Source organism: Lotus japonicus, chromosome 1 (genome assembly GCF_012489685.1).
Source record: "Lotus japonicus ecotype B-129 chromosome 1, LjGifu_v1.2".
In the NCBI taxonomy this organism is placed as follows: Eukaryota; Viridiplantae; Streptophyta; class Magnoliopsida; order Fabales; family Fabaceae; genus Lotus; species Lotus japonicus.
Window position 1 is genome coordinate 124,205,684 of NC_080041.1, and position 14,149 is coordinate 124,219,832.

Consider the following 14,149-nt stretch of genomic DNA (forward strand, 5'->3'; position numbering starts at 1 on the left):
TTGGTTTCTTCACAACTTTGGAAGTTGTTAAATCTCTAGGAGGTTTAGGGGTTTTTGACTCCCTCTTTCTAGAACTTTTACCGCTCCCTTTGATTTTCTTTTCAGGCTTAGGAGGACCCTTCACATCTCTTTGAATTTTCCAATTATTTCCCTTGTCTTTACCAGCTGGCTTTGTAAACATTTGATTCCTAAACTGCAATGAAAAAAATGAAACATAGGGCACACAATTTAGAACAAAAATGACAAAAAATTCAAATGTAATATAAGCTGATCTGAAGATCTTAAACTAAAGGGGGGGAAATGTAGAGCAGTGGAATAATCTAATACCTGAAAAGCACACAACTCAGATGTTGAGTCAGCAACGTGAAAATCTACCAGGCATCCAAACAATCATGAAGAGTGATTAGTATGTGCCTTACTAATCAAAATGTCTACGAAATTGAAGACAGATAAAATAAAATGCAAGAATTCTTGAAATAAGCCAAGAAAACTTAACCAAGGTAATGATCATATCATATCAAATAACATATAAGAACAAGGAAAGAGGAATTTTAATTGCGCCACATCAATACACATTTATTCTCAATTTTGCGGGCAATTTCATGACGAAACAGTAACTGCAATTTAAAACGGGGTGATTAATATGTACCTAGAATGAGGAGCATGGAATCAAGGAAGAAGTGTCCGTAAGCATCTCGTGCAGCAGAGCGAAGCAAGGAGAGGAGTGAACCGAGAGCTTCAAAAAAGACTATATGACGAGACCTGAAATAAGAGGATTGGAAATGAACATGAGAAGAGAAATGAAATTAAATTCAGTTTAACAGAAAATCAAACATATAATAGGCAAGCGAAAGATACCGAAAGAGAGGGTCTGCGTAGAACGAGAGGATCTCAGCGAGGACGGGCAAGACGGCAATGGGCTTGCCGTGGCAGAAGACGCTGGGGAATAATAAAGTGAGCTGTTCTAGCGAAAAGCAAGCACGAGTGTTAACCTTAAGTTGCTGGCTTTTGGTTCTCCACATTGATTGGAAGAATACGCTGACCAAATCAGAAGCTGTTAATTTGACAATATCTTCTGGACAGATAGAGTAGAGTGCATTGAGGCAGACAACTATCCATGAATCATAAGCTGTGTTCCTGCAGGTAGGTTTCAACTTAATGTTGTAAAAGAATTTAATATTTTTTTTTTTTTTACTTTGCCCGCTACACAAAGCAGATTTCCAATAGAAAAAAGATAATCTAAACTTAAGTATAATTGAATAAAAGTAACAATATAATCAAAATTGAAAGCAGATGTGTAAAAGAAAATCCTTTTACAAGGGCGTAAATATAGTTTACTGCTAAAGCCAATTCATATGAAAATGAAAAACAAAACAAAACATATTCGGACCTGAAAACAGGAAGCCCCTCCTTTTCCAAACTCAAGATAGTAGCTATTGAGCGAATTAAATTCTGATAAGGAATGATATCATAGTTTATGACAGTTGCAATGATGTGCACATAGTCCAAGCACGCTTTCGAGAGAGGAGAAAATTGCTTGTCAGTAAAAAAAAGTAATGTCTAAACAAAACATGAATTTCAAATTTCATCATCAATGACCCACCCACCATATGCAAATCAGAATCCCGATAGCATAAAAAACAACAAGCAGCGGAAACGAACGATGAACGGATCAATCCTTCAACATAGAGTGTCCCATCAGTCATACATTTACTGAGAAGCTTCAAAGTGTAAGTGGCAAAAGGCAGCCACCTACTTTGGTCACTGATATCAACCAACAACCCACACCCATCAACCAGTTTGTTGATTGATGGAATATCTTCAATTCCATTGAAGGACTTGGGAAAACACTTGAACGTTAAACTGGAGGGTGCATTGACATCAAGTGTATCTACAAAATTGAAGACAAACAAAAATTTAACTCAACAAAAGAAAAACGCAAGCATGCATTGGAAATAAGTCAGCAAAATTGAACCAAGGTAATGATCACATCATATCATATGACAGACATGAAAAAGCAAAAAGAGGAATTAAGCTAGATTAGAATAACTATGAATAGAATATTTGGTGTCATATTTGAATCTTTTGGAATCACTTCTCATCCATCAAGAGATAGGTGAAGTAACTACCCCCAAAATCATTTATACTCCCAACATGTAAATACCATGCACCCAAACAATCATGAAGATTAATACTCCCAAAATCACTTCTACTCATGCATCCAACCAATCATGAAGAGTGATTAGTCTGTGCCATACTCATCAAAATATCTACGAAATTGAAGAAAGATAAAATAAAATGTAAGAATCCTTGAAATAAGCCAAGAAAACTTAACCAAGGTAATGATCATATCATATCATATCAAATAACATATAAGAACAAGGAAAGAGGAATTTTAATTGCCCCACATCAATACACATTTATTCTCAATTTTGCGAGCAATTTCATGACGAAACAGTAACTGCAATTTAAAACGGGGTGATTAATATGTACCTAGAATGAGGAGCATGGAATCAAGGAAGAAGTGTCCGTAAGCATCTCGTGCAGCAGAGCGAAGCAAGGAGAGAAGTGAACCGAGAGCTTCAAAAAAGACTATATGACGAGACCTGAAATAAGAGGATTGGAAATGAACATGAGAAGAGAAATAAAATTAAATTCAGTTTAACAGAAAATCAAACATATAATAGGCAAGCGAAAGATACCGAAAGAGAGGGTCTGCGTAGAACGAGAGGATCTCAGCGAGGACAGGCAAGACGGCAGTGGGCTTGCCGTGGCAGAAGACGCTGGGGAATAATAAAGTGAGCTGTTCTAGCGAAAAGCAAGCACGAGTGTTAACCTTAAGTTGCTGGCTTTTGGTTCTCCACATTGATTGGAAGAATACGCTGACCAAATCAGAAGCTGTTAATTTGACAATATCTTCTGGACAGATAGAGTAGAGTGCATTGAGGCAGACAACTATCCATGAATCATAAGCTGTGTTCCTGCAGGTAGGTTTCAACTTAATGTTGTAAAAGAATTTAATTTTTTTTTTTTTTTTACTTTGCCCGCTACACAAAGCAGATTTCCAATAGAAAAAAGATAATCTAAACTTAAGTATAATTGAATAAAAGTAACAATATAATCAAAATTGAAAGCAGATGTGTAAAAGAAAATCCTTTTACAAGGGCGTAAATTTAGTTTACTGCTAAAGCCAATTCATATGAAAATGAAAAACAAAACAAAACATATTCGGACCTGAAAACAGGAAGCCCCTCCTTTTCCAAACTCAAGATAGTAGCTATTGAGCGAATTAAATTCTGATAAGGAATGATATCATAGTTTATGACAGTTGCAATGATGTGCAGAAAGTCCAAGCACGCCTTCAAGAGAGGAGAAAATTGCTTGTCAGTAAAAAAAGTAATGTCTAAACAAAACATGAATTTCAAATTTCATCATCAATGACCCACCCACCATATGCAAATCAGTATCCCGATAGCATAAAAAACAACAAGCAGCGGAAACGAACGATGAACGGATCAATCCTTCAACATAGAGTGTCCCTTCAGTCATACATTTACTGAGAAGCTTCAAAGTGTAAGTGGCAAAAGGCAGCCACCTACTTTGGTCACTGATATCAACCAACAACCCACACCCATCAACCGGTTTGTTGGTTGATGGATTATCTTCAATTCCATTGAAGGACTTGGGAAAACAGTTGAACGTTAAACTGAAGGGTGCATTGACATCAAGTGTATCTACAAAATTGAAGACAAACAAAAATTTAACTCAACAAAAGAAAAACACAAGCATGCATTGGAAATAAGTTAGCAAAATTGAACCAAGGTAATGATCACATCATATCATATGACAGACATGAAAAAGCAAAAAGAGGAATTAAGCTAGATTAGAATAACTATGAATAGAATATTTGGTGTCATATTTGAATTTTGGAATCACTTCTCATCCATCAAGAGATAGGTGAAGTAACTACCCCCAAAATCATTTATACTCCCAACATGTAAATCACCATGCATCCAAACTGTCAAATAACCACTTAATCCCAAAAGCTTAAGCTATTGGGTAAGGGCAACTTTAATGGTTTTATATTATATTCTAACACGCCCCCTCACGCAAGAGCCCTTTGGGCTTGAAGCGTGGACAAATGCACAGGCCCACCTACCAAGTGCTTAATTAAATTCCACTTTTTAATTAGAAAGTGAGGGGAGCGAGGATCGAACTCTAGACCTCTCAGTCATAAAGGCTCTGATACCATGTCAAATAACCACTTAATCCCAAAAGCTTAAGCTATTGGGTAAGGGCAACTTTAATGGTTTTATATTATATTCTAACACAAACAATCATGAAGACTAATACTCCCAAAATCACTTCTACTCATGCATCCAAACAATCATGAAGAGTGATTAGTCTGTGCCTTACTAATCAAAATATGTACGAAATTGAAGAATGATAAAATAAAATGCAAGAATTCTTGAAATAAGCCAAGAAAACTTAACCAAGTTAATGATCATATCATATCATATCAAGATAACAGATAAGAACAAGGAAAGAGGAATTTTAATTGCGCCACATCAATACACATTTATTAGCAATTTCATGACGAAACAGTATGTACCTAGAATGAGGAGCATGGGGTCAAGGAAGAAGTGTGTGGAAGCATCTCGTGCTCCAGAGCGAAACAAGGAGAGGAGTGAACCGAGAGCTTCAAAAAAGACTCTGTGACGAGACCTGAAATAAGAGGATTGGAAATGAACATGAGATGAGAAATGAAATAAAATTCAGTTTAACATAAATTCAAACATATAATAGGCAAGCAAAAGATACCGAAAGAGAGGGTCTGCGTAGGAAGGGAGGATATCAGCGAGGACGGGCAAGACAGCGGAGGGCTTGCCGAGGAAGAAGACGCCAGGGAAGTTTCGGGCGGTGTGAGAGATGAGCTTGACGACGGCGATGACTTCTCTGTCGTTGTTGCCGGAGGAAGAAGGGACGACGTAAGCGTGTAGGAGATTGGGGAGGACGGTGCAGAAGCGGACCTCCATACCATACATAAGTGGCTACATATTTAAAAACCTCTATATTAGTAAGAGCCATATAGAAATATAAAAGTACTGTATTACTTAAGAGCAAAGAGAGGAGTGCAGCTCATTTCACCAAGTGCAACTCTTGCTAGCTTGTGAGAACAAAGATATTTGTTCAATCAGTACAACAGTTAAAAAATTCCATGCATTAAGTGTTCACATCATATAATATCATACGAATCATCAAACTGTGGTGATTCACTATATTTATTACCAATATGATTATATAAGTATATATGCCAGCTAGTCAAGAGATACTAAATCAACTAACTGAAATTAATGTTAATAAGCCCGTGAACAACTCAATTCAAGAAACAATTAACTAAAAGCTGGGATTTATGCCAGTGGAATCGAGAAGGATTGGGATAATTCAAAGCATAAACCATTGAACTTGATTAAAAAAATTCATGCTTTGCAGTTAATGAAGTGCAACAAATTTCTCACGCCTCCTCTCAATGGTCAGACATAGTTGCCGCAGTGTGGTGAAGCATATTTTATTGACAATGCAACAAGAAAAACAAATAAGACTCAAGCAGGGCAAAGAGCAACTAACTTGTGCAAAGCCAGCAGCACCGTATCCTGCACCGATGCCACCATATGCACCTCCAACCATACCATAACCAAGACGATGTGGATACGTGGGAAGTACGACTGGCTTCTGTGAATTTGATGTGCCGGACGACCTTTGATCAGCCTCCGGCTTAGCAAGTGAACATTCCAAATTTTTGCCTGTCCATTCCAAAGTACCCAATGCTTATCATATGTAACAGTTCACTGTCTTTAAACAAAGTTGCGGAAAAAGAAAATACCATCAATTTCATATTTCTCTGTATTCTTCAATGCCTTCATGGCACTTGACCTATCAGAAAAATGCACAAAACCAAATCTGCTCTTTTCTTGTCCAGATTTAGCAGGAGGGAGAACCACTTTTGTGATCTTTCCATGATGTTCAAACAGCTTCTTAAGACTATCTTGAGTAATGTTTTCTGGAAGGTTTTTTACATACACTGCTTTTACCTATACCAAGCACCAGGTCTAAGTAATAAAACTTAATATGAATAATTCAATTCAAGGCATACATGCTAAAAATCCAAAAAGTCAATGGTTCATGTGACTAATAACAGTTGCAAATAGACACTGTAAAATAAAATACAATAACCAAAGATCCCCTTCTTCAAAATATGCAGAGAGCAAACACATGTGCTGGCAACAGAAAGAGGATAAATGAATTGTAAACACAAATTTCCAGAGCCAGGAAGAGGACACCTCAAATAATAGATAGAGCACCAAGCAGTTGGGTAACCCAAGCCAAAGAAAATAATTGAACCTTGCAGTTTCATTCGAGCCGACCTAGACCCATAATAACTAGGTTGTGAAGGATAATATAGAGTAACTCTGCAACTGAGTACTTATAATCCTGTTAGGTTGTTATGGATATAGAAGTGAGGCATGGGAGGAACATGACTTACGTTCTCTATTTACAAACCACAGGTGTAGCCAGACTGGATTTTCTATAGAGATGTTTTAGGAAGTTAGATACAGTTTTCCTCTGGGTAAAACATAAACCCTCCCTCTCCTCCCTCCCCCGCCCCACTCCCCTCTTCAACTTTGCTCTATGAGCACTGTCAAGAACCAATGGGTAAAGGACACATGAATGGTTTTATATTATATTTTTAACACGCCCCCTCACGCAAGAGCCCACTTAGGCTTGAAGCAAGGACAATGCACTGACCAACCTACCATGTGCTGAAATCCAACCTTTTATTTGAGGAACTGGGGCGGCAAGGATCAAACTCTAGTACACTTAGTTATAGAGGCTCTGATACCATGTAAAGAACTAATTATCCCAAAAGCTTAAGCTATTGGGTAAAGGATAAATGAACGGTTATATACTATATTTCTAACAAGCACTTAAGACTTGCAACTTTCATAATGTGCAAGAACATCCCTAAGTTTCCAATTATGTGCACCGACAGTTAAAAACCTTTTACGTGGGAGCAGCATATGATAAGCATGCAAAGGCAATTTCGCCCAAAGTATAGACATACAAGCCTATTGACAACTATGATATGGGTAGATATATCAGTAAGATTTAAGTCAGATATAACAAAAAAAAAACCAAAATTTTAAGGTAAGTTACACAGAAATTTAAATTTAAAAACATAAAGAATATAATAGATCACCTGGGAGACTGCAGATGATTCAGAATTACGTGGTTCAGCCCAGCTCACTGTTGGAGCATTATTTTCAAGTTTAAAATTTGAGTTTGACATCTTCTGCCTCGAATATTCTGCACAAGCATGGTTGTAATACTCAATAAAAGCAAAGCCCCGATTACGGCCAGAACTCTGTAGATCCTGTAACAATGAAACCATTCGCTAGGTCAAGAAAAAAAATGAACTTAACAGTTTTAATAACAATAAGAAAAAGGGATTAAATAACACATAAAAAAACAAAAACTGAAACATAATACAAAACGTTGTTATCATACCTTCAGCAGTTCAATAGAAATGACTCCAGGGCCAACATCTGCAACAACCTTCTTCATATCTTCTACAGTCCATTTTTTAGGAATATTACCAATGAACAACCTATGCTTAGCTTGAGATGATGAGCACTTTATTTTTTTCCCCTAGAAACTCAGAAAGTAGAGACTTAATTCAGATAAATGAGATAATAATTCTACAGTCTAGAGAGGCCAGCCAAAGAGATAGGATGGAATATTTAAGATCCATAACTTGATAATCATGAACAAGATAACCACCAGAAATTACAGAAAATGACAACAAACAAGTGCACCAAAATACCTTAAATTCAGAGTTGTTCAGTTCCTCAATAGCCTGGGAGGCCAATTCCTTTGTCTTGAAGGCCACAAAAGCATAACCTTTTCTTTCACCGGATTCTTTCGCCTTCATAATTCTTACCTGTACAAATTTAATTAGTCTAGAGAGTCATGCAAGGAGAAAAAAGGATAGAAGAATTTCATGTATCATACCTCTGACACTTCTCCAACAGATTGACAAAAGACTCTCAAATCTTCTTCAGAAACATTGTTAGCAATGCCCCCAATGTAGACCTCTGAACTATGAGGTGGAAGTGCAAGTAGCTCAGCATGTTTCTTTTTCTCAACCTCATCATTAGTATGATCGAATCTCATCTCTTGGTGTCATGAAAAAGCAAAAAGAGGAATTAAGCTAGATTAGACATGAAAAAGCAAAAAGAGGAATTAAGCTAGATTAGAATAACTATGAATAGAATATTTGGTGTCATATTTGAATCTTTTGGAATCACTTCTCATCCATCAAGAGATATGTGAAGTAACTACCCCCAAAATCATTTATACTCCCAACATGTAAATCACCATGCATCCAAACAATCATGAAGATTAATACTCCCAAAATCACTTCTACTCATGCATCCAAACAATCATGAAGAGTGATTAGTATTTGCCTTACTAATCAAAATATGTACGAAATTGAAGAATGATAAAATAAAATGCAAGAATTCTTGAAATAAGCCAAGAAAACTTAACCAAGTTAATGATCATATCATATCATATCAAGATAACAGATAAGAACAAGGAAAGAGGAATTTTAATTGCGCCACATCAATACACATTTATTAGCAATTTCATGACGAAACAGTATGTACCTAGAATGAGGAGCATGGGGTCAAGGAAGAAGTGTGTGGAAGCATCTCGTGCTCCAGAGCGAAACAAGGAGAGGAGTGAACCGAGAGCTTCAAAAAAGACTCTGTGACGAGACCTGAAATAAGAGGATTGGAAATGAACATGAGATGAGAAATGAAATGAAATTCAGTTTAACATAAATTCAAACATATAATAGGCAAGCAAAAGATACCGAAAGAGAGGGTCTGCGTAGGAAGGGAGGATATCAGCGAGGACGGGCAAGACAGCGGAGGGCTTGCCGAGGAAGAAGACGCCAGGGAAGTTTCGGGCGGTGTGAGAGATGAGCTTGACGACGGCGATGACTTCTCTGTCGTTGTTGCGTGAGGAAGAAGGGACGACGTAAGCGTGTAGGAGATTGGGGAGGACGGTGCAGAAGCGGACCTCTAAAGCCTCGCCGGAGGGGTTGTTGGGAGTGAGGGTGGAGGAGGATGCTGCTATGCGCTCAGGGAGGCTCGATAGGTTCGCCTTTGCCATCGAAACGAAATAAGCTTCTTCTTCTTCTTCTTCTTCTTCTCTAACTCTAACCAGAGTAGAGTGTGGGAATGTGAATGTTATTAACTCCTTTTCTTTCACTTTCATAGTTTCTTTATTTTCGTTTCTTGATTCTTCTCTTCTAAAATGCTAGTCATTCAATTTCATTTCCTCCTCCGGTGCGTGCTTCTTTCAGTTCACTGGTTCAAGAGTTTGAGAAATGAGAAACCGAAGCGTCAATGACTAACAGGGTACAGGAGAGGAGACAAATGACTGGACCTCACCATCGACTTTCAATATCCCCTTTTCTTTTCTGTTTTGGCCCAACAACACTAAAGGCCCCTCATGGATGCTTTACTGGATCAGGTTCTTTTTAGAAAATGAAATATATGTTTATTTATATATATATCTATAAATTAAATTTCAGATTTAGCGTCAAAAAAATTTTATCACAATAATGTGAAAATTTGTATATGTAAATCATACATTAATCTTCTTTAACTTAACTAAATAGTTTCTCAAATGTATATAATATAAATAAACATATATTTCATTTTCAAATGAACTATTAATATTAAATTTTTTAAAGTAATTAAAAGTTTGTTTGGCTAAAATAGATTTAAAGTGGTTTATAGTCCTAAAATGATAGCACAAGTGATAAGAGTTGTGAATATGAGTCCTATAATATAAAATAAGGTCAAATATATTATTATTATTATTATAATAGATAAAGATTGAACTTTAAGCTATAATCTTATTTAGGCGTGGAAATATGGGTTGGCGAGGCGGGCCAAACCCAACCCGCTATTGGTCTGTCAAAATGTGGGTTAGGTTTGACTGACCCACTTTTGATATTTGGGTTGGAAGTCTTAACTCAACCCATATTTTGACAGGGGCTGGCGGGTTAGCCCACATTAAGAATATAGTATACCATAAAAAAATAGGTTGTATAATGAGAAAAAATAAAAAAAAAAAAACTCTCGCTCCCATTTCTTTGTCTAATGAACAAAAAGCTAAAAATGTTGTTTTTGTATCTTTGTACAGTGAGAAAAAAGCCAAAATATACATTTAGCAACACTACCAAACTAACACCAAATTAAACAAGAAGATGTAATTACTCTCTATTTCTTTGATTCATCTCAACTAGATAATAATAAAAATAAAAGGCTCAATTTCACAAAAGAATCAATTTTTAGAATTGGAAAATTCTATAAGACACGAGGAACCCGTCCACGAAGGTCACGACAATGAACATTTCAATTGTTTATTGATTAATTACCTGATTTTTCTCTCTCCTCTAATTTATTGTCACCGACTTTGATTGGTTAGATTGCTCAATCGTGCTACTAATGTCTGTTTTCCTTCATGCCCTGGAGCTTTGTTCTTTACAATTACACTAAAAATAAAGTCCACGAATTCATAACCAACTCACAAGTTCTAAAATTCACAACTCATTAATGTCTTTTAAAACAACAAAAGCATAAATCAAAGTCCAACAATCTCACAATAACATAGTCTTATTTCAAAACTTCTAAGTTTAACTCGAAACATTAGATGTTCTCTTGGAAGAAGATACATCCGCTTCTTCATTATCACCACAATGATCAACATTCAAATTTTCATCACCATTCACATGCTCAAACTAATTCTGAAATAATTTTTTTTAACAAATGAACTATTTTTTTATTCGTCTAAAAACCTTATAAATTCAAATTAAAAAATCATATTTTTGGGCATAGAAAAAGAATTTTCACAGAAAACAATTCTATTTCAACTGGAATAATTAGCATTTTAGGAGATTTTTCATCCAAAAAAACTCAAACATAAAACCTTAAGAATAATTAGCATTTAATAGAATCAATCATTGATAATGAGTCATCTTCTTATGTTGAATATATAGAAGGGAGATATTCCATGTTCACATTATTGCTATAATATATGAAAACTTTGAAATCAAACACACCCACAAAACGCGGCACAAAAATATTAACAAAATGTAGGTAGCGTGGGTTTCAACCTTACATTTGTTGACTGTAAGTTATTAACGAAACAAATTGGTTGGTGAAGGCTCCAAAATTTGTTATTGCTGATCAGTGCTGACATGATCCATGTTACATATCTGACATTAATTTATTGATTAATAGATAATTTACACTAATTAATTATACTACAACTTCTGCAGGCGTGTTGAGATGATCCTATACGTACCATTAATGTACAAATGGCTTATTCAGTTAAGATTTAAAATTGTTATGGTTACATCCATAACCGCTCTTCATCTCTAATCTCAATGTACGGAAAACTACAGAAATAACGACCATTCAACTAACATACTTGTTTATTCTAATTATCATTTATAAAATATGTTCCAATAATGAATTACGTACCAGGCTTTTGGATTTACTATACATAATACATGGGTACCTTCCACGATATTCTTATCCACAGCTCCAACCCAATAAATGACAAGAAGAAGAAGAGAGAACTGATTATGTCATCCTCATCATCAATACGTGGAGTACTATAGCTAATATATGAAGCAAGCTATCATCAACACTGGTTTTTCTCATATTTCAATTTTTTTACATTTTACCTCACACACTCATCAATCCCTATTTTCCATTTGCATCACGTCTTGTACATAGTATACACCAGGTGTGCTGGTGAAAACATTTTCTTGGAAGTTATTTATTTCAAGAGCCATGTAAAGATTGTAACGAAAAGAAAAGAGCCATGTAAAGATAAATAGAATGCACAAATATCGTCCCCGCCGGAATCATACTTTTTTCTTCTCTCACTTTTTCTCGTTAATTATATTTTAGAACAGAAACACCTACCACCATGCATACTCTGTTATGAGCATTATGATATGCACAGAGGAGTGTGAAAGCAAATTCGGATAGTCAAAAAACAAAGGAAGGAAATATAGAAGATAGGATTTCTAGTTTCTTAAATAAGTTCTGATAAAAAAATAATATCTTAAAAATAGGATTTCTTTCAAATAAATTGTTTGATGACCAAAAAATTGAAAACAAACATATCTTTGCCAAAAGTAATATTCATAAATTAGGTGAAAGTCTATCAATTATCCTTTAGAAACTGTTAACTTTTTTTCCCAAAAGAAATGTTTACTAAAACATGCAAATTGTTAAAGTATCTTGAATTGGATAGTTGCTTAAGAGTCTTAAGAATCAAACTCTCGATTTAAGAGTTCAAATTAGGGGTGTTTGCGGTCTAGGTCAGTTCAGTTTTGAGGGAAAATTCATTTGATCCAATCATTTTGATTTTGTCATTTCATCATCCAATCGGTTTTTTTTTCTTTTTTTAAATCCGATCTAAATTTTATCGGTTTGGATTGGATTTAATTTTGGTTTTTCAAAGACAAACTATCAAAATCAAGAAACTAAAGTTAACTTTAATCATATAACATCACACTACAAGCCTAAACAGTGAGACTTTGGAATAAAAAAGTAAAGACTATCACCAAAAATCTCCAAAATATTACTACATTACTAATCTTGGCTCATTGCCTCTAAAATAATGAGAAAGAAAAAGTTTATTCCTACATAGTAGATGATATATTTTTCAAATATATGTCCATTTTTATGCATATTTTTAAATTATTACTTGAAACTCTATTTACCCATATATGTTCATAAATAAGTACATGTCATATAATAATTATATAAACATTTAAAGACATTTACATTTGAGTATAATTGATATTATATATGTACCAATACAATTATATATATTTACAAACATTCGGTTTGGATTGAATTGGTTCGGTTTTGATAATCAAATTCAAAATCCGATCCAATCCAATAAAAAAATCGGTTTTTTAATTTTGGATTCGTTCGGTTTTTTGATTTTTTTTATCAGTTTTTCAGTTTTTATTGGTTATCTCGAAACCCTAAACCCCTAATTGCAATTCACTAGAAAGAGAATATTACTACAATTCTTCAATTTATAACTTTGGTTAAATAATTTTAAAGTAATATGTTAAGAAAAAAAACAAGCACATTCCTTTCAACAACAAAAAAAAACACATTCATAGACTAATGGATGTAGTAGACCTTGTGGTGGGCGGGGCCTAAAATAGTCGTTGGCAGTGACAAATTGACCCAACAAACAATGAGTGGCTGTGCCTCTAGTCTAGCCCATCATCAATGGTGGAGTTGAGTCCTAGTACTAGCATCTAAAACTATACTACTCCACTTGACTTTGACAAAACCAACTATACTTGAGAACATTTCGAATATTTGTTTTTGTCTTAGGTTCCGTACACCGTAGCCTATTTGTACGTTGTCAAAAGTATTACTTTCTACGAAATTGTTCATGACAATTTTATCACACAACACATATTCATTTTGAGTAGACTTTTGGAATGGGCTAGTAAACGCGTGAAGACATGATCAAAGAACTAAATCATAATTAAATACACATAATTTTACATAAAATGGGTAAAATACACTTAGTAGTTAGTACATGATAGGCAAAGCTTATACACTTATAGTGTTAAAAACTAGTCTATTTATGAATTATGTTTTTACATCTAATATATATATAGTACATATTACTATGCTTCTTATGTATCAATAAAGAAGTCCTTAAAACTCCTGAACCACTTTTTCTTTATCCACATTCCACAATAGACAAAGCTTAAGATTATAACCATTTGATTTTGTTGATTTTGTTTTACGGTATATTAAAAAGAAAAACATATTTTGGAATTTCTAATATATATGATAACTAAGTTTTATAAATTAATATTTGATAAATCAATTAAAGAAAACACCATAGAAAATAAATTTGTTTTAAAACTCATCGAATGATAGATTAAGTGATAAGAGTTATGATACATAGAGATTTGGGTGGGGAAGATCCAATGTTCAATCTCTAGAAAGTGCAATTT

At 34.7% G+C, this 14,149-nt stretch overlaps 1 protein-coding gene across 1 annotated transcript; it reads right to left on the reverse strand.

The window, feature by feature from the left end:
• Positions 1 to 998: 998 nt before the first annotated feature.
• Positions 999 to 9,572, reverse strand: LOC130730190 (uncharacterized). Its single transcript, XM_057582133.1, has 17 exons — positions 8,936 to 9,572; positions 8,727 to 8,839; positions 8,071 to 8,234; positions 7,883 to 7,999; positions 7,567 to 7,707; positions 7,259 to 7,432; positions 5,885 to 6,092; positions 5,629 to 5,804; positions 4,822 to 5,051; positions 4,613 to 4,725; positions 3,451 to 3,734; positions 3,235 to 3,359; positions 2,703 to 2,981; positions 2,494 to 2,606; positions 1,608 to 1,891; positions 1,391 to 1,514; positions 999 to 1,137 (listed from the first exon to the last, which is right to left on the reverse strand). The coding sequence occupies exons 1-16, from the start codon at positions 9,340 to 9,342 to the stop codon at positions 1,476 to 1,478; spliced, it is 2,967 nt and encodes a 988-aa protein (XP_057438116.1). The 5' UTR covers positions 9,343 to 9,572; the 3' UTR covers positions 999 to 1,137; positions 1,391 to 1,475.
• Between the last annotated feature and the right edge of the window lie 4,577 nt (positions 9,573 to 14,149).